The 19717-nt window shown below is 44.6% G+C and overlaps 1 protein-coding gene across 1 annotated transcript in view; it reads left to right on the plus strand.

Moving 5' to 3' along the window:
- Positions 1 to 12056, plus strand: part of PKDCC (protein kinase domain containing, cytoplasmic) — a 38055-nt gene extending 25999 nt beyond the window's left edge. Inside the window, exons 6-7 of the mRNA XM_063328564.1 lie at positions 7774 to 7947; positions 10801 to 12056. Coding sequence (XP_063184634.1) covers positions 7774 to 7947; positions 10801 to 10886 — 260 coding nt within the window. The 3' untranslated portion in view covers positions 10887 to 12056. The remainder of the gene's footprint in view (positions 1 to 7773; positions 7948 to 10800) is intronic.
- The last annotated feature ends 7661 nt before the right edge of the window (positions 12057 to 19717 follow it).

Here is a 19717-nt window from a genome sequence, read left to right on the forward strand (position 1 = left end):
AGGGTTGTGACAAAATAAGGCCTTTATGGTGTGTGATCTATTTTGAAATCCTAAAAGCAGAACCAGAGGAGAATTCAGATCCAATAATTGCAAGATTTTGTTTTGTTTTCTTTTTTGGGAAAAAAAAAAACAACCCACGGAAGGTTCAGGTAATGGTGCTTCAGAATTTGTCTTAGGTCTAAATGCTAAATTATCCATTGTCTTGGATAGAACACTGTAAATTCGTACTAGGGAAGAAGAGATCATGATCTCGGGCGAGTGATCTAAGGCCATAACTAAAACATAAACTTTGAGGAAACAGTCTATTATCTATGTGAACCTATGTTTTTGAAAGGAAGACCTCCTCCTGTGAACACCATGAAGTGAGAAAGGTGATATTGATAATCAGTAGGGAAGTGACACGAAGAAAGTTCTTGTCAACCCTAGTGTTCCCATAAATAAAGTTTAACAAGATGACATAGTCATATTACAGAAGGTCTTGGATATTAAGCTTTCACTGTGCTTCAGTTGTAAAAGATTTTATAGTGCTGTAAATTATATTATGCTCTGGACTTTGCTTTAGTATCTTAGAAACAGAGTAGAGGCGTGGGAGACATTCGATAGCTATGTATGTGTTCTGTAATCATAAATCACACTACTGTTAATGTTGATATAGGAACATCACAGTGTTTAAAACAACACCATGAACAAATACTTTTATATTCCATTGACTGTTGGTCTCTCTTGCTGGAATCCAGAAAAATGTGAATTAAAACAGGAACCTCGTATTTCTTCTGACATATGTTATCTAAAAATGATTAAATCGTTCCATTAATTATCCAGATTAAGAAGACTATAAAAAAATCTACTGATGTTCATCAGTAAAGCCCTGCCCCAGTATCAACGTTTTTATTACTTACTGATTTGTACCAACTGGGGGTCTGGCCCTTGAGCTAAGCCCCAGCCCTTCAGTTAACTCAGAATTTACTCAGAAATGCGTGAAATCAGCTAACACTAGTAAATCCGATAGCTTTGTTATTCATTAAAGCTAATAGATGACCCATTATTAGGCCTGAGGGTGTGCAAGCCCACAGAAAGGCATAATTAGCTGCTGCCGTTAGTTGAAAGTACATTCTCAATGCTAAAAAAGCTGGAAGGCTGGACATAAAGCACAGACACTTCATGTTTTCCTTTGTCTTAAGACAATTTGGCAGGATTATGCTGTATGTAAACATTTATAGTACAACAGTGTTTTGAAAAAATATTCTGCAGGGTCACTATAGCAACCTGCTTAGGAAATTGTAAATCCACCCAAGAATTACTGAAATCGAGGGGGGCGGTGTGTTTGTGTGCACATGTGTAAGCGCGAGAGAGAAATTTCGCAAAGTTGCTGGAATATTTTTTGAGGCAGTTTGTGTATCCTGCGGCAGGCCACAATGCGAAGGCAAAAAGCATGCTGCTCAAGGCGCTCGAAGGCTCAGATGCGAACATACCACAGCCCCGTCCTCGCAGCCCAGACTCCTGCTTTATCTGGCACTTGTGCGTTTGGTGTTTCTTTCCCAGGGACATCTGCTTTGTGGCCGGCTGAGGGGGAAAGCACAGAATCCTAGAATGGTTCGGGTTGGAAGGGACCTTAAAGATCATCTGGTTCCAACCCCGCTGCCATGGGCAGGGACACCTCCCACTAGACCAGGCTGCTCAAAGCCCCATCCAGCCTGGCCTTGAACGCCTCCAGGGATGGGGCATCCACAGCTTCCCTGGGCAACCTGTTCCAGTGCCTCACCACCCCACAGTAAACAATTTCTTCCTAATTTCTCATCTAAATTTCCCCTCTTTCAGTTGAAAACCGTTACCCCTTGTCCTATCGCTCCACTCCCTGATAAAGAGTCCCTCCCCATCTCCCCTGTAGGCCCCTTTAGGTACTGGAAGGCTGCTAGAAGGTCTCCCTGGACCCCTCTCTTCTCCAGGCTGAAAGGCACAGAGGGATTTTGCATCAGCAGCTGGGCAATCCCATCACACAGAGGGACACAGGAGCAGGTTCTTTTGCACCCTGATGGCACTGGAAATACAATGGGGCTGTATAACAGCATAGTGACCCGTTGGTTGTTGCTCACACCTATCTCCGCCGTCGTGCAAACCATATGCCCTTTTCATTGAGCAACGTTCCCCTGTTTCTAAACTTCTCTAGGTCCAACCTGGTAGCAGCGTACAGCAAAATGCTTTCCGCTGATGACTTAGGTCCTCAGCTCCTTTCAAGAACACTAACGAAGTCACTGAGTGTCTTACAAATCCTGTAGGCGTCTGTCTTTAAGCTTGAATACCCCATGCATGTGACCTTAGGCACCTTCTGGCTCGTCCATCATCAGCATCATCGTTTTTATGAGCCAGATGCAGCTTTCAAGCGTCCGTGGCACTATCGGGGGCTAGTTGCCATCAGTAAGTGGGTGTGAGCGGCAGTGGCGGCCGTGGGTGCAGAGCAGCTCCGCAGCCCCGGTGAGCGGCCCTGGGACGTGGGGCACAAGGCAGGAAGGCCGCTCCAGCTGTGTCACGTTAAGGGGAATAAAATGTAAAGGAACATGTCGTTCTTCTCCTTATTTATTTGTGTGTTTCGGTGACAGCCTGCATGCCGATTTAAATATGGCTCTACTGTAAGCACAATAGAAGCATATAAAAAGAGGCGAGCCGTACTCTGCTTCCAGCCTGCATGCGGGAAACAGCCAAAGGACGGGAATACTCACCAGAGGAGCAGGGCTGTCTCCCGGTCTGATGGCAAAGCCCTCTCCTGCCAGGCCTGCCTGTCCTTCCAGACAGTTGGGATTCGTCAGAAACGGTTGAAGGCAGAAGCAGGCGGGATACGCCTAGCATGTCGTTCTCTCAGACGTACCGAAAAACAGCTTTCCATAGCCCAAGTGTGCATAAAGCTTTGCAAGGCTTGTTGTCAGAAGCATGTTTAAATGGGAGGTACTGAAGCATGAGGAAAATTTCAGCGTAAAATGAAGCATCCTAAAAACATAAGTGTATTATTGTCTATTTTGGATCCGATTCTGTTCTCCTTAAGCTCCCTGGGAATCGGTGGGGACTGTTTGTAGAGCAAAACGCTGCTCAATACCGCTTTTTGCTGAGCTTGGCAAGATCAAGGCTCTTTCTGCTTACTTGTAAGCAAAGCAATTAAAAGCAAATCCAGAGTCGACTGCCAGTGCTCCTCTCGGGAGTGGAGGAAAAGGGGAGGGAGGAAAAGGAGCAACATGATTTCTCTCTCAAGGATGACCAATACTGCGTCTGTCTCGTTGACCCATGGTGTATTGGCAGGTGATAACTAGAAAAGAGAACTGGGCAAATTTCCAACAAGTAGCTGTATAGTTGGTAGTAAAAATGCAATCTGGCTGCTGTGGCTGAAATAAATGGTCATTAGGACTGATTAAAGTCAGATTTAGGGTGATTCAAACAAGCTAAAAGGGGGAAACCACAGGCGGTTTCACATAGTTTATTATATACTTGTGGAGTTATTTATATGATTCAGTCTAGTACAGTGAAAAATGAGTATGTTTATAGATTGTAGTCGGCTTTGGGACAACGCAGGTGATTTTTGATGGAAAAAATTTACAATAAGATTTTAATGCACTGGCTTTTTTTTTATAGCTCTTGCACCAGTCAGTGATGCTGAGATGGCTTTTAAAGATGCCTCTCTTACCTGTCACGAGGAGGTGCTCGTTTGGAAACTCGCTGTGGCTGTTGCGGGGGCTGGCCAGCACCGTAAGAAACTAACTTCCAAGAGGATTTTGGCCTGATCGGAACAGTGTGTTTTGATTGACCAGAGCAAACTTGTAAAAATATTTTAAAACTATTAAAGGAGTCGCCACCCAAAACTTTTGAGGATTGCCCAGATTCAGCATAGCAAGATATTTTGAAGTTTCAAGATGTTTACAGGGCAGGACAAATGTTTCCTAGCGGGGTTTATTTGTAGACCTGCGAGCAGCAAATGAGCTCCCGCATGCTAAGCTGGAGTAAATCTGTCATAAGTGACATCAAGATCAGGCTTACTGTATTACATTTATTTGCTTCCATCCTCACAAAATCGATAGATGGAGAAAAGGATTCTTTTTCCGTTGTGATACCGGTAGAAGCGTCTTGCATTTCTCTCATCTATTCCTTGCCATTACCTTGATAGACTTTATGTACTCTGTGTCAAGCTACGTGTATGTATGCAAAGTGTAAATTTATGGCTGCATTTATAGTATTAGGCAAGTATTTATTGGTTTTAAACACCATTAGTCTGGAAATCGACCAGAACTTTGACCTTTTTATGATGTGATTTACTGCCGTGAGCCTTCAAATTCCACGGACTCCATTTAAGCAAGTTTCAGGTCTTGGCAGGACAAAAACCTGAGCTGGGGCTGTCTTTAAACCGGTGGAGTATTGCTTAATTGAGCAAGTGACTGCAGCGTGGTGACCAGGGTGATCGTTCAGAGGTGTATGGGAAGCCCAGCTCTCCTGCTGGCTGGGGATAATGGAGAGTGCAAGGAGGAGCAGGAGGCACCCAGCATCGCCGGGGCACATCTCGACGGAGGGGCATCCTTCAGGAGCGCCCTTCTGGTTCGTGTAAGAGGAGTGCATTTCCTCGCAGCTCGTACAAATAGGGGCTAAGGGGTCAGCTGCCTAATTTGTCGCTGTGTAAACAGGAGATTCCAGGGATATTTACCTTCGCCGTGCAAATGGGGAAGGCAGCTACCTTGCCCTGCTTGAGATCAAGTGAGTTTTGGAGAGAAATGCGGTTTCCTCAGGCCAGTGCTCGGTTGGTGTTGCAGTGAGTTTGTGATCAGTTCTGACTGTCATAGTTTAAGAGGAGATCCCCTGTTGGCTTCCCGGGGTGGCGGGAGCCCCTGGCTGGTTTGGGAGTGTGAGGCAGGGTGCAAGGCCATCGCGTGTCCCGCTCGCTGCTTCTCGTGGCCGCCTTCCCATCGGGATGCTCCTGGGGGTAGGCGCCCCTGAGCAACCATCCCTGCTGCCTGCCGTGCCAGCGGGGAGAGGGCCTGCCTTCCTGCCTTTCCCCCTCGCTGCATCCCGCTCCCCTCCCCACAGGCAGCCTGGGCAGGAGGCTCAGACGCCCAGACTGCAGGAGTTCAGTGGTCTGTGTCAGTCTGGCTGCCTTTGTGGAGCCCGTGCGCCTCCATGCTTCCACTTGGACTGCAGTGGCAATAATATTTTCACGTGTCTGGTGCTTGGTGATCTCCCAGCCAAGGAAAATGCTCTTGGCATGTGGGTCATGGTGCTGTGTACCTGTTTTGCTGCTGTGTTCCCATAAGTTGCTGCAGATGGTGGTGGTTTCCCTTGTGAAAGAACTGGCGGGGAGCAGCAAGGAGAGTAGGGACGGCCACGGGGCTCTGCTGCATGGTGAGACCACCCTAAGCACCGGCATGGAGGTTTCCATCCTCTCTGCCACCCGCAGGCCAGGGCCTTGCCATCACCGTCACCATCGCAGTTACTGCTGGCCCAACTCTGTCGATGAATGTGTCTAAGCTGCTCAAATGATTTAGCTGGCTTGGACACCTTGAAAAAGTCAATGGAAAGGGAGAACTTTATCTCCTACCTCTGACAGAACCTCAGATCACATAAATCACTGCCACTCTTTGGAAATCTGTTGACATCGGCTGAGAGCCTAAGCCCTGACCGAAGGGACTGTACCGGGAACAGTGTCGAGAAGAAAGAGCGTGCTATAGGTGTGTTAAGAGGCATATCTGCACGCAGAAGAGTTTAAAAGTTGAACGGTCAAAAAATTCAAGATAAGGGTCTTCCAGGTGGGCTCCTGCCTTGCATGGACGGAAATACATGACGCGACCGTGGGGTTGCTCTGCTTAGTGCCCTGAGGATGTGCTGAGGGATTCTGCAGCTCCCTCCCAGCCACGGTGCGGAGACCTACAGGCTCTGCGGGAAGGGCCAGGGCACGGTCCCTGCTGGCACGGAGAATCAGGCAGATGCTTCATCTTCTTCAGCTACAGGCAGTGCCATCCTTCTGTGAACGTCCTCTGTGGCATCCTCTGCAGCGTTAGGTGGCACTTCTGTAGCTGTGCGAAGAAAAGTTGTGGATAGTCACATTTTATATCCAGTTGACACGGCGTGCACACGGGTACAGATTGGTGTATATGGCACCAGCAACAGTGAATTGTGTTTTTTGCATTTTATTTGCACATACCATTTTACTGACCTTGGCTGAGAGGTACAAATCAATACCCAGCAGTTACCATACAGAGATAAGAGGACGTTATTCAGTTACATTCAATTGTTGTTGTTATACTGTACAGTTGACACAGAGATTCGAAAGTAAAGGGACTTTACCTATCCAGCCAGTAGCAGTTTGATTTATGCTATGACTTTTCTTCAGAAGAAATACATGTGTTTTTGATGGAGACATGACCATTTGTAATGTAGAACTGCATTTTTTTTCTTCTTCTTCTGTGTGAATCTGCATTTTCTGAATTAATGGAAACTGTTTTGCTTTTGATTTAAGCGGGACATGATCAGCTCTGATTTTGCTTATTGGTTGTGAATGTTTCTTATGATGCTTTTAATGAGCCAGGCTTAAAAAAAAAATACGCATTTGGTGCATTTTTTCCCCACTATTTCAGACTGCGTGGTGTGAATGAGCACTTGTGGATGTGTACTTCTTTTCCCAGTTGAAATACTGGCAGTTTAGAGTAGCAGACGCTCTCGCCTTTGACTTGGTGGTGTTCGTACAATGTGCTGTCTGAAATCCTAGCAGGCTGAATCTGCAACGTCAGGCAGAAAATGCCTGAACCAAAGTGACTTAAGAATCGGCTGTGAGTCAGGGCCGGCAGCTCTGCTTTCCATAATGGCTACAATTAGAAGAAATACGGAATGTTATTTGGTTTTTTTTGAATAGGATGGAGGGGGGACAGACAGGAGGGAACTGTCGATTTGTGCGCCTGGACGCTAAATAGAAATGTTTATAAATGATTAGTTGAATTTGCTGATGCATTCATTAGAGAACCACCCCCCCACACACACCCCTCCCCGGCCCCGTCAGCGGCTGGGAAAGTGAGAGGAGCTGTGAACAGAGAACAAGAGGCAGCTCATAAAGGCAAGTGAGACTGAACGGCAGCCAAGGGAGAGGAGCGATCGGCAGGGCAGCACGGAGGCGCTGGGCGAGGACCACGCTGACATGCTCCTTCTCCTTTCCCCCCCCCCCGCCTCCTTCTCTTCGGAGGCCCATCGAGCGACTCCCCTTTTGTGCTAATCTGAGCAAGAAAAAAAAAAAAAAAAAAGGGAAAAAAAAAAGTTTGCTTAATTAAAAGCCCGTCTTTTCTTCCTTCTCTAAAGGAGCCGGAGGAAAATAGCATGCTCTTCTGAGGGAGAGGGAGGGCTGGGAACGCCTGGTCGGGTCTCACCCCGACAATTCCGCTCACTGTTGAGAAGTGGGACAGTGAGTCAGTTCATTCAAGTGGATGCTGTTTATTCAATGGGACATTCTTCCTGTAAAACTCCTAATAAAACCAAAGCCTCGCCTACGCAGTGGGGAAGGGGAAGGGGTTTTGTGCACAGACTATTTACAGACGCTTTCTGGAGAAAAAGGTGAGAAGAAGAAAGGTGGAAAGGAAAAGGAAAGTAAGGTGCAGAGCTATAAACACGTTTGGGAGTAAACCGGGGCTGGTACAGTCTAGCCCGTCACCTTTTCCGTCATATATCCTGCTCCTAAGCTGTTATAATAAACTTTGCCTGTTAAAAACAAGCAATTTGCTGGAGCTTTCAAAACGATTGCTTTGCTCTGGTTATTTGCAGAGTACAGACGGGTGCCTGAAGCTTTTATTCCTGATGAGAACTACAGATGCTGGCCATCTTACCACCATAAGGGCTGCCTCCTCTCCGTGTTTGACGTCAACGAAGCCATCGAGATCTGTGACAGCTACTCCCAGTGCAAAGCTTTCGTCCTAACTAACCAGACGACTTGGACAGGTAGGTTGTGGATGTGGCGGAGCAGAAGCAGCAGCTGAATCGCGTATTCTGACTGCTTTAAGTGTTTTAAAACAGTGTGGGGAGCGTTCTGGGCTGGGCTGTGGGAGCCACCAGCAGCAGCTACAAGTGGGATAGTTTCTGAAGCTCCAGCCAAGGCAGTTTTGGTTTTGCTGGGGCTTCTCTTTGCCAGCTGTCGGCAGAGCAGGAACTCGCGGACAGACTCAGAGGAGCTGGCACCAGAGGGCTACAGCACGTGGACCACAGGTCTCCAAACCGCCAGGTCTGAAATTTTATTTTAAAACACAGCAGCAGAAACAACAACAAAAGCCTGCGACCTGTTTCCGCAGTTAAATGTGCAGGACATGGTCCAACATCTGGATTTAAATAAATCTTTCCAATCCATATGGTTGTTGCGGTTTGACACAAAACCAAACAGGTTCTCCTGCGCGTCTAGCTGGGACTTCCCGGCTGGTGTCAGAGATGCCCTGCCGCTGGTGGGAACACTGGACTTCTCGCAGTAGGGCTTTGGCTAAAGGACAGCGAGGAGGGAGGGTTTAAGACCAGGTAGAAGTAGAAGTAGAACTTCCAGGGGAAAACCCCATTTGCTACCACAACTCATTTTCCTGTTTAACAGAATACCCGCGTTGAAAAGAGAAATACATTTTCCAAAAGGTCTGTGGGGCTGGCAGTCCCCGTGTGGTTCCCCTGAAGGCAGGCAGTCGGTGACGACTGACATCAAGCGGGGAAGTGTCCCTGGCTCGCTGCTTCTGCACCAGACTTGTGCCTATTTCAGGCAACTCCAGAGCAATCTGAGAAACAAAAATGCTACAAGTGTTTGCTAAAAATCTCTGGTAGCTGCGGCTCCAGAGTGGCTGAGGGGTTCAAAGGGCTGAACGGTCAGGCTGGCTTCCAGCGCCATGTCCCATCTCCGTGTGCCCAGGAGAGCTGCCTGTCCCCACCGGCTCTGCTTGCAGTGTCCCCCTGCGTGCACTGCACTTTTCCCTTGGAGGGCAAAGCAAAAAGACATGTTTGTGCCTGTAAGGTTCAGGGGACCAAATCCGGGTTCTTTTGTAATCTTCCCCCAAGATAAAAACCCCCGCTGAAGTCAGGGTGCGTTTTTCTTCTGTGTGTTATCTCCACATGCACAAGGATGTTTTCTTGCCTGCCATTACTGTTTTCTGCTAGGGCCAGGTCGGCTCCCCTGCTCCTGCCTTTGAGCAGAAGGGTGGCTGATGCTAGCCAAACCTAGGGCAAGCTGATCAAAGTCCTTGCTCTGCCATGGGCTTTAGTGCGGTAAGTTATCTAGGCTCTGAGGCTCAGCTTTCCATCTGTACCTCTGCGATCACGTGTCTTGACCTTAAAATCAAAGCTTACCCTGTGTGCAGTTGGGTGCTTTAGTCATATTTAGCTGAGCGACATAAATATACCTCAAAAGCCTGGCTTATATACCTGCCTATTTCTCAGGGCAGGTCCTCATTTCTCAAAGCATCACAAACGACTAGAAACTGTAGACAGTTCATACGGGTTCAGGGTGGTTTTGCCATTATACTGCTGTGGCTTTCTGCATTTCTTGTACTTCTGAGAGGTGTGAACAGAGACTTCTACGGAACCCAGAAAAAGCTAATTTATATCAACCTTGCTTGTGGCTAACCGGCGATTACTAGGTCATCGTGTCAGACTGTCTATGGTCAGACCGTCTATGGTCAGACCTTTCATGTTAATTAACATACTAAAAAAGTAATTATTATGGTGCAGGGAAGTTCATAGGAAGTTTGGAGCAGCTCCTGTCTCAGGTTATAATATTGAAAGCAAATGAGAGGCAGTAGCAATATTTCTAGTCTTATTTATCATTCCCTTTATCACGTCATTCCTTATGCATGAGCACTCGAGTCCCTGAAATCTGCAGCGTGGAAATTTGCTCAGTAGTTGAGGCTTCGCATTTGCTGTGTGATACTTTTAAAGAAAATAGTGTTATGGGAGCCCCCTAGAGAGGCAGGCTGGGAGTAAATGGCATTTGGTTTTCCTGAAGTTAAAGAGAGGGAAGGCGGAGGTTGAACAGATGTGGGAAGTGTCTCTGTGGCCTCTGCTCCAAGGAAAGGCAATGACCGTAGGGGTCCGTGGGACGGCAGGTACCCAGCGAGGGGTAGGGATGTGAGTAAGATGCCAGGGGAAGAAGCACGGGGAGATACAAGAACTGTGCTGCGGCGCCCACAGGTACTTCTGAGTCAAAGCTCACCAAATCCAGCCTGCGCTGGCCTGGGATGTGTGTGGCAGGTGCCTTACACTGCCCGGGCTGCTATCGCTTGCCGGTGGGTTTTGTATGAGGAGTGGAAGCCCTGTTCCCACTTGTTTAAAACCTGGAGCTGCGAAGCAAGAGCAATTTCAGAGAAAGTCGTCTTTAACACACATTGCACTGATGGGTTTTGCAAAGATTCGAGCGTGCAATGATGGTACTGCTCCGGTACAATCAAATGAATGCCCTGAACCCAAGCCTGTTTCCATCAGTGGGAGAGTCTTTAAAAACTTTTTAAAAGATCACGAGAAATTTGTTTTAAAATCTTCAGACCTTTCCTTCATTTACCGTGTTAGCTGTGTGCAGCCGTATCTTGACCATAATTACAAAAACCACACTGAAAGCAGAGGAGATTCAGTGTCATTCGATGCAGACGAAAGCATTTCAGTTTTATACCAGGGGAAGTGAAGAAGGAGTTCACTCTCGGGTTGCCCGAAGAATGCATAGGTTGAAGAAGAATATGACGAAATGTCACTATTTTAAAGTTTGCAATCTTTTGTTTATCACTTCTAAATCTTTTTTTTTTTTTCCTTTTCTTCCCCTTTTCCTGTTTGCTGCAGGTCGGCAGCTTGTCTTCTTCAAGATGGCCTCAAATCGTATCATGCCGGATCCTGACAAGATAACGTATGTGAAGGTGACGGACTGACACCTAAAGTGGCGCGGTGTGACGCGTGAGTGACAAGAGCTGTTTGTGTATAAATATAGGCAGCTGTTAGGTATAAGGCGGCTGTGGCCGGAGAGATAATTGCACTATTACTCATTCTAATCTATAGAGTGCTAAACAAAACTTTAAAGAAATAACCTGCATGACCAGGATGAATGTGCAATAAAATGACATTTTGAAAATGTGATTTTTTTAAAAAAAGAAAAAACAAAGCGAAATACAAGATATGATACACTGTTAGGGTATAATTTTGGTTATAAATTCAGCTGGCAGCTCTGGCTTTCCTAACCAAGGTTAGCATAATGTTTCTGACCTGTGCCTGCGTGCGCAGGGATGAAAGTTGATCATTTCTATGGGAAGTCTGTATCCTCCGTGCTGATATTTATTTGGGCACGTACAATCACAACAGAGTAACTGAAGCATATCAGTTTGTAAACTGAATAGCAAATGTTACTGAAGACAATCAGCATTTGTGTTAAAGCGATCAAATATGCAGTACTGGCGTATTTGTCCAGAAGAAGGAATTGGTTATGTTTAGAATTGCAAGACCGTAGCTAATTTTCATTTTTGCCTCCCATGTTATCATAAAGTTTCATTTTTAATTTAAAAGAGCCATTTTGTAGGTCTAGCAAATCACATCAGCATATGAATAGTCCCACTGAAAGGGTAGGGACTTACCCAAGTGCGGAGTGCTTTGCTGAATAGGGATAGGCCTAAGCATATGCTTACAATTAAGCCTGTGCTTAAGACTTTTGTTGAATTGAGTTTGAATTGTTCAGGAAGCCACATCTTTGACAGACTGGCAAAGCAATCCAGCTGGTGGAACGGCACTAGTTTAATGACTATCTCGCAGTTATTCGTGTTTTTTATCATCAAATCCTTGGTTTTCTGAGGCACCACTTCCTAATTCTTAGAGTGAATGAAGTAAATGACCTTAATAATGTCAAATGAATGCTAGCCTTAATTCTATATAAAATGCGTTTTACAGGCATGGTGTGTCTAGAGAATTTGCTTTCAGTGAAAGCAATAAAGTAAATGCTAAAGTGACCAATGTCATACTGTTTTGTAGCTTGTACAGTCCGGAAAAAAAAAAAGTGCTTTTGTTTCTCAAATAGTTTATTTTTGTAAAAAAAAAATAAAAGATAAATACAATTTCTTTCATGCTTGATTTTTTTGTGTGTTGCAAATAAATGCCTACATCCGGTGAAGACTTAGACATAATGTATTCTATGTAAACTTAAGCCTGGGATATTTTTTCCAGGAAGGAACTGAGGTTGTTCCAGTGGCTCCCAGTGAGGGGTGTGTTTCTGGGGGTACGCGGTGGCTTTGTCGACCTGCTTGCCTGTCGCAAAGCAAGCAGCCATTAGAAGACAAGGTCTGAGTGGCCTGCCTTTCTGTAGTTTGAGTCACATTGGTACCGTTCTTTTAACATTTGGAAGGGATGAGGATGAGAGCAGAACCTGAGGGAATTACTCATTGGGCTAAATGGTGGGTTTTCTTACTGGGCTTTACCAAGGAGGGTCTGAGAAGGAGAGCAGGAGAGCCAGGGAGGCTGGGCAGAAGTGCCCGTAGCCTGTGTGACTACGCAGGAGAGACAGTGACACCATCGGCAGCGGGTCTCGTCTCACCGCAGTTTCTCTGAGGTCACCGATACCCTAACGACTTCTGGCAATTGACTGAAATGACAGGCTGTAATGGCTGTAACTCACAAATTATCAAACTCCCAGCCGTAATAGCTCAGCTGATTGTGTCGCCGTGCACTTAGGAACCCATCAATCATGCTGTGGTAATAAACAAACACTACAGATTCTTTTAAAATTGCTACATAAATCATGCCAACACATACTGCACAGTTCATTGAAGTGATATGGCTTGTTGGCACTGGGGTTGCTGGTATGTATTTTGAAAGTCTTTAGCCTCCCATGACTGCCTTACCATTAAAGACTGTACACCGCTCCAAAAATACTCAGCATTTAAAAACAATGTGAACAGTTAAATTCTTTAGTTGCATTCCTAGGTAAAATATATCAACATTTGCAAGAAAAAAAAAAGAAAAAAAGAAGATATCCAGGGTAATTCTTTAATGTTATAGTCAGGTAACTTAGAATAATGTCATTCCGTCGCTTTCACGCACCGGAAGAAAGTGCCTCTTAAGTCAGGAATTGTTTATCCCTGGAATTAAACAAACTTGCCAAACCAATTTACATCATTTTTTTGCAAACAGAGATCAAGTAAGCAAGAAAGAAACGTAGCCGGGAGCTAAGAAGCTGGATTCTAAATTTTAGTGGTAATCAACTTTATACAGGCATTTTTATAACTCTCTGAGAGTAAGACTTTCCAGTGGAAATGCTGATTAAAATCTTAATAAGAGAGGCGTGATACTACAATAGGTGAATTTAATAGCTGTAATAAGCACTGGTGAAAGTCTAAATTTATGGGGAGAAAGTGTCTTTGGCAGCAGTGGGTCTGATTCAGCAAAGCGCCTGCCTGGCACTTGTGGCATGGAAACCTCTGGGAAGCCACAGAGGAGGAGGAGGAGGAAGCAGGGCACAAAATGAGCTGGCAGGGTCTGGGCCAGTCACCCTGGGAGCTGCTCCACGTTGTCTGCGGAAAAGGCATTTCTATCTGTTTCCCCCCTAACATTTTGGCTGCTTTTTACATTTCCTGGCTTCCTCGAGCCACAAGGTAGAAATATGACAGAAGGTACCCACAGGGCTTTACACCGCTGATGTCTGCCCGCGCGCATGCACGTGTGGGTACGTGTATACGTATTTATGGCCGTGTCGCGCTGAACAGGGAGAGCGTATTTCCTCAGTGAAAAACCAATTGGCTGTGCACGAAATGAAGTGCTAAGCAGGATGTTGTGTTCATCTGGAGAAGTGAGAGCTGTGTGAAGCGGTGGGTGCTGCGGCTCTGCAAGGGGCTGTGCTGAGCGTTCGGTCCCGTCCGGCACCGTGATGCCCCGACTGGGCTGCGGCTCGGAGCACCTCCAAGAGCTGCCCTTCATCTCCGTGATGGTTTGGTGAAGGGGTGACACTAGCTGCACCACTAGGAACAGACTCCAGGCAACAAAGCAAGCGCTGCTTAGCATCACCTCTGGCCCGGCATCCTGAGGGATGTAGCGGAGACATGCTGAGAGCTTTGGTCTTTGCTGAGAACAAAATAAAAATAATGTTCTTCTATTTTTCTGTATCTTGTCTGAGCTTACTTTTTTCTCTCTGGTCATTTTTCAAAGCTTTCTTCCCAACTTCAATGCATCTTTTTAAGTGGAAAGCTGAGGTCTCATGTATTCAGCTCCAGAAATGGGTTGTTACAATTCACATCACATCTAAGAGAAATCTGTGGTGAAATTAGTGATACCGCCACGAGAATTCGTCACCCCGAGAGGAGGCCTGCAAACAAGTGGGCCCTGTTGCCAGCTGAGGAGCTCAGGTAAGTTTGTATAGAGAATGAAGGCCTTGGATGGGCAAGGAGACACTGGCGAGGAACCTCAGAGAGATGTTCTTCCAACATGAGATAAAGGAGTTTAGTGTAAGTACAACTATTCCTAATGTGCTTTGCCCTGCCTTTCCCTGCTTCACTGAGGCATTTTGCGTAGTACTTCTGCCAGCCGTGACCACCAAATTTCTTGTAAGATTTGTGAGAAGGATGGCAGAGTGGGGTGCAGGGAGGAGAGCAGCTCGGAGCAAAGGCAGGTCTTCTATTGCCAGTTACTGTATGTGGTGTGGTAACTGCTGGGGACCACTGTCCTGGAGCAGGACCTGACCATGGTATGTGTACGGTGAAGACCTTGTCCCTGCCTCTGAAATTCACCTTACCACCTTGTACCACAGCTCACGATAAGTCAAAGCAGCCGTGTGTTCAGACCAGGTGAGCAAAGGTTAGTGACTAATCACTCAGTCACAGACAAGCATCCTGAAAAACAGCCACCCACGTGGGCTCTCTCTGCTACGATTACGGCCAGCAGAGCCCCAGCAGCTCCCCGTGGGACTGTCCTGCGCTGCTCCTCTCCCACAGCCCGCTGTAACCTGGGGGCACGTGGGAGGCGTGCGTTACAAGGAGAATTGCAGAGAGGCAAAATACATGCTGTTATTGCACTTCCACTGGTGGATGTGGGGTGCTGACCCTATTAACGTTTATAAGGCCCACGCCTTCATGCACTGTTGGTATTTAGAGAAAAAAAAAAAAGACACTCTTGTTGATAATAATTTAGATTAAGCAAATGATTTAGCAGGCTTGTAATTCAAAGCATATGGAAGGTGATAGCGAACATCCAGAGATCATGTTATGTTGGCTGTCAGAAAGAAATATATGACTACAGTGATGTTCAAACTTTGGTAGGGAGAGCCTTATCTTTTATTCTTTAGCACTGAATTCTTTGAAGACTAGCTAAAACCTACTATCGGGGTGGGGGGGGCAGGGGGGGAGGGAGGAAAAATGGAGTGGCAAAACTGTTCACAAGTTTTTCCAGGAAAACGTATCCCTAACCTTCTTGTCAAAATGTGAGGCACTGTCGAAAGAAGTCAAACAGATTCGAGTTGAAGAGACTCAAGTGAAGTTTTCATCGATCGATTGCAGAGAGAAGAAAACGGGTCTCAAAGAAGAGGAGGAAGATTTGTGAAGAGCAGGCACTATGTAAAGAATTTACGATCATACTCTGTTTAATGTTTTTTTGAGATGTGACCATTTGATCTTTTTTCTTAAAAAAACAACCAATTGTTTTCCTGTCTCTGAGTTTTAAGCAGGAGCGAGACACATCGGGCTGACTCGGGCTGACCGCCTTTGAGACCTCCCCAGGCACGTAGGGTCCATATCCATCCTTCAGCACAGCCACGGACCTTGGCATTTTAACTTTAACAAGGAAGTTCCTTGCAAGTCAGTACAAGTGATTTTTTTTCAAGTTGACACGGACGCTGCATTTTAAAAACGTGAAGGAAAGAAAACGTTCTATCTCTTCCCTTTGTAGTTGCACGCAGTCAACAATTGCTTTTGCGTAATAGGTGCCCCGCTTCCTCATTCAAACTGAGGGGAAATATAATTCAGTGGGAGCCACCCTTATTATGAAACGGTCTTTGATGTCAAGCCAGAGGGCAAACAACACATTTATTAGAAATTGTGGCTTGTAAACAAAAAATCCCTGCTAACCACAGTTTTTCAGCAACTGACTGAGGCTGAGAAGGAAGACTAAACTATCCAGTGGCTACTTGAAATGGTAAAGCCAGAATCTGATCTTACTTAGCTTGATTTTACCAGTGTAGTTCAGTTAATCCTTGATTTATGTCCACACAAACCAGAATCGGACTGTTAGATTTTAAAGTAGCTATGAAGCAGGAGTTAAATAAAACCTTGGACCTAAATGTTTGGACCACGTAAGTGACAAAATACACTGATTTTCCCATATACGTGTGCATGTGTGTGTGAGAGAGAGAGAGCACGTGTGTAGGTTCCTGTTAAACAACACCAACATGAAGAGTTACCTTACTTTAAGGTGGAAGCTTTAGCAAGACACAGCAAATTAAGGACATGGTATTTAATAAATAATCTCTGGAAAGGAATGAGAGTTCTACACATTTGCACTCACTGTTTAACAGGTATAATGCCATTCTTATTTATCATCCTTCTGCTGCCTTCAAGTATGCCCTAAGAACAATTTCCAGTTTTCAATATTACAAGTACCTGGCATGTATGAAGATAACGGTACAAATTGGTATTTACGAATTGCAGCTTTCTATAAATACACTAGGAGGAATGTGGAGCAGCCAGTCAGACAAACAGATGACCGGGGCACAGGGGAGCTTTTAGAAGTGAGTGTACTTAACGTTTTATACAAGACCTTGGCTTTGAATGAGTTCACGACCTGCTAAAAACCTTGTATGACTTACTATCTGGTCTTACCCCATTGTTGGACACAAGCTGTTGATCCACATGAGCGCTACTATTTCTACATGTTTTACCATCCCATCCTTTAGTCCCCAAGAGTAACAAATCTAAAGCCTGTTTGAAGAATGGAAACACTTCAATTGAATGTCAGGTTTTCATCTGTATATGGCTCTGATTTCTGGTTCATTACAGAATTTAGATAAAAGACAGCTCTTAAGCAGAGAGAATATTGCAGAGGCAAAAAATAATGCTCATTTTGTCATACAGGCAATAAATTTGCAAACATACTCTCACAGTCTACCTGGAGAATTGAAAAGTTCAATGACAGATTGTGGGTCAACGTGGCAGATGTGAAAAGACATCACCATTTTGCTGCCTTATATTGCAACATATGTTCCATGACCTATAATTATTCTGATATACCGTCCCAGAATCCTATGTTTATATGGGATCAAACTCCTCTTTGCTTCTTTTTACCAGCTCCTAAAGAGTATGAATAAAAGAGAACTCTATAAATGTAATAATAATCTTGCAATTCAGAGACCACTGTAGCTGTGGTGCAACTGATTCTGTAACAATCTTTGCATTAACAATCACGGGGCAAGAGTGGATGACTAAAATCAGCAGTGATTCCAAAGTGGATGTTGGTGCTAAACAAAAATATCACAGGATGGCAAACATATCTCATTCTAAAAGTAATAGGAAAGGTTCCTGAGAACTATATAGTAACAGAGGTGTAAGAAAAAACAGAGATACCATCTATATAATAAATATTTGTATAATTTGCTGTGTGGGAAAACCAAATATACAGCACCAAAACTTCTACCCTAATTCTCAGGAACAAACTGACTCTTACCTCTCCGAAGTCACCAGCCCATGTTAATATCAGTTCTCAGTTTCTTTGGTACCCTTTGCAATTTATTTCTGTCTGAATTTCAGTCTTCCAGTTCTAGCCCAGAGACGGTGGATGGACTCCTTGTGTGTGACAGAAGGAAATTGCAGCAATGCAGTGACTGCTCAGCCAGCCTTGGTTCTTGCTGCGTGTTGCAATCCCCTCACCAAAGTCGCATAGAACATGCCTTCAGCTTGCTCGGAATAAATTCCTTAACTACTAGTGTTCCTAGTAAAAATGACTATGGACTGCTGACAAAAGCTACCTTTCTCCTATGATGAGATAAAGCACCCTCCAATGCCATCTAGTGATGCTGATAGAATCTTATTCAAAAACCCAGATCTTGAGCATTCCAAATAACCTTTGCGTGTGTGTACACTATGATCCTAATGCTTTCATAGCAAACCCAGAACAATTTTCTTCAACTAATTTCAGCAGCTTTTACTAATTTAATCAGTTAACTTACGATACCATTAGTATGTTGCATTTTTGTTCCTGCTGAATTGTTTGGCGATGTAAGAGGCCATTGAATCTGCTCCAGCTGTCACCTGGGAAGGCAAGTTATTTGGTGCCATATTCCATGTTGAATGGCCTTAATTCAAATTCTACCGCAGGACCATGTGAAGCTGGCTATTTGGTACCTTCCAAGGGACATGCATCTCACCTTAAAGCAGAGCTCCAAATGCAGAATCCTACAGAAAAATACTAACAATTAAAAAACTGCACATTATTTATTGTAGAAAACCAAATATGAATGGCATCAACTTTCGGTTGCCATGTCTTCTTGGAGCTGTTGAGGTTGATAAGATTTCATACAGCCACAGAAAATCTGGGAAGGGAACACAGAGGGGATGAAGGAGGGAATGGCAAATTTGCTGTGTTTAATGTATTGGACACCATCTGTATTTTATTCAAATAGGGTTATATATTTTGTGAAAATAAAAACCAGCCTCATGAGTCAGTGTGTGCAAGGCAGTCACTTGAATATCTATAATGGGAAACATGTTTTAGGTTGGAAGTTGCAAAGGGAAATCAAATGTTTGAAGTGTCAAAGTTGGAAAAATATAAAATACGCCTGACACCGTAGCTATTGAAGCCAAAATGAATAAATCATCATCTCAGGAAAGAAAACCCCACCAAGCTCTTGGCTATAACCTTCATTTTCCTACACTCAAATAAAATTACATACAACCTGATAATTTAACCAGACTTGTCAATAAGAACGGATGGCTTCAACAGACACTATCACTTCATGCTTCAGTGTAGACTTCAGAAGCATCCAGTATATTAACCAAGAAATAAATTCAATGTCAAACTTTTCTCTTTAAGTTGATAGATAGAAGAACCTTACGCAGTGGAGCTGATGTAAAATATGTCATATTGCAGAACACTAGAGTAAAATGAAATTAATGCCAGCTCAGTAGTTTATTCCCTATGTACAGCTTTTCCTGAGCAGTTACACAAGAAGTATTTTAGTATCTTTCTAAGTAGGGCAAGCATGACTTCCAAGAAGGAATTTGAGAGAAACTTTGAGGTTACAATAATAGGAGCCTGAGTTTACACTCCAATTCCTGTTACAGTCTTGGTATTGATTCTGGTCAAGTTTTAAGCCGTCTTCTCTTCATGTTAGGCTCAGTGTCATAAATGTGATTTGCAAGCATAATAGTACCTAACTGTGCCTGTCTGGGGAAAGTTACCGAGACATGGTGTTTTCTGGCTTTGTCTGCGTCAAGGTTTTATTTATAACAAATGAAGTAGCCCGATGGAGAGATGAGAATACTGCCTTTTTAACTGCAACTTGACATGCAACAATTTGGGCAAACTGAGGGCTTTCATTTAGTGTTTAAGATGCATACATACCTATTTATTTATTTGTCAGAAGGGAATAGTCCCTGGAAATTGCAAATCAAAATAACGCCTCATTTTTATTTGCTGAAAATAACCCCGCTGGCCCTTTACTTGCTAAAAATATGTTAGCTGGTCTAAAGCCTCTGCTGTGTGTAGCCTGAGCTGAATGCACCGGTGAGGGAAAGAGTGGTTG

Source organism: Chroicocephalus ridibundus, chromosome 3 (genome assembly GCF_963924245.1).
Source record: "Chroicocephalus ridibundus chromosome 3, bChrRid1.1, whole genome shotgun sequence".
Classification (NCBI taxonomy): domain Eukaryota; kingdom Metazoa; phylum Chordata; class Aves; order Charadriiformes; family Laridae; genus Chroicocephalus; species Chroicocephalus ridibundus.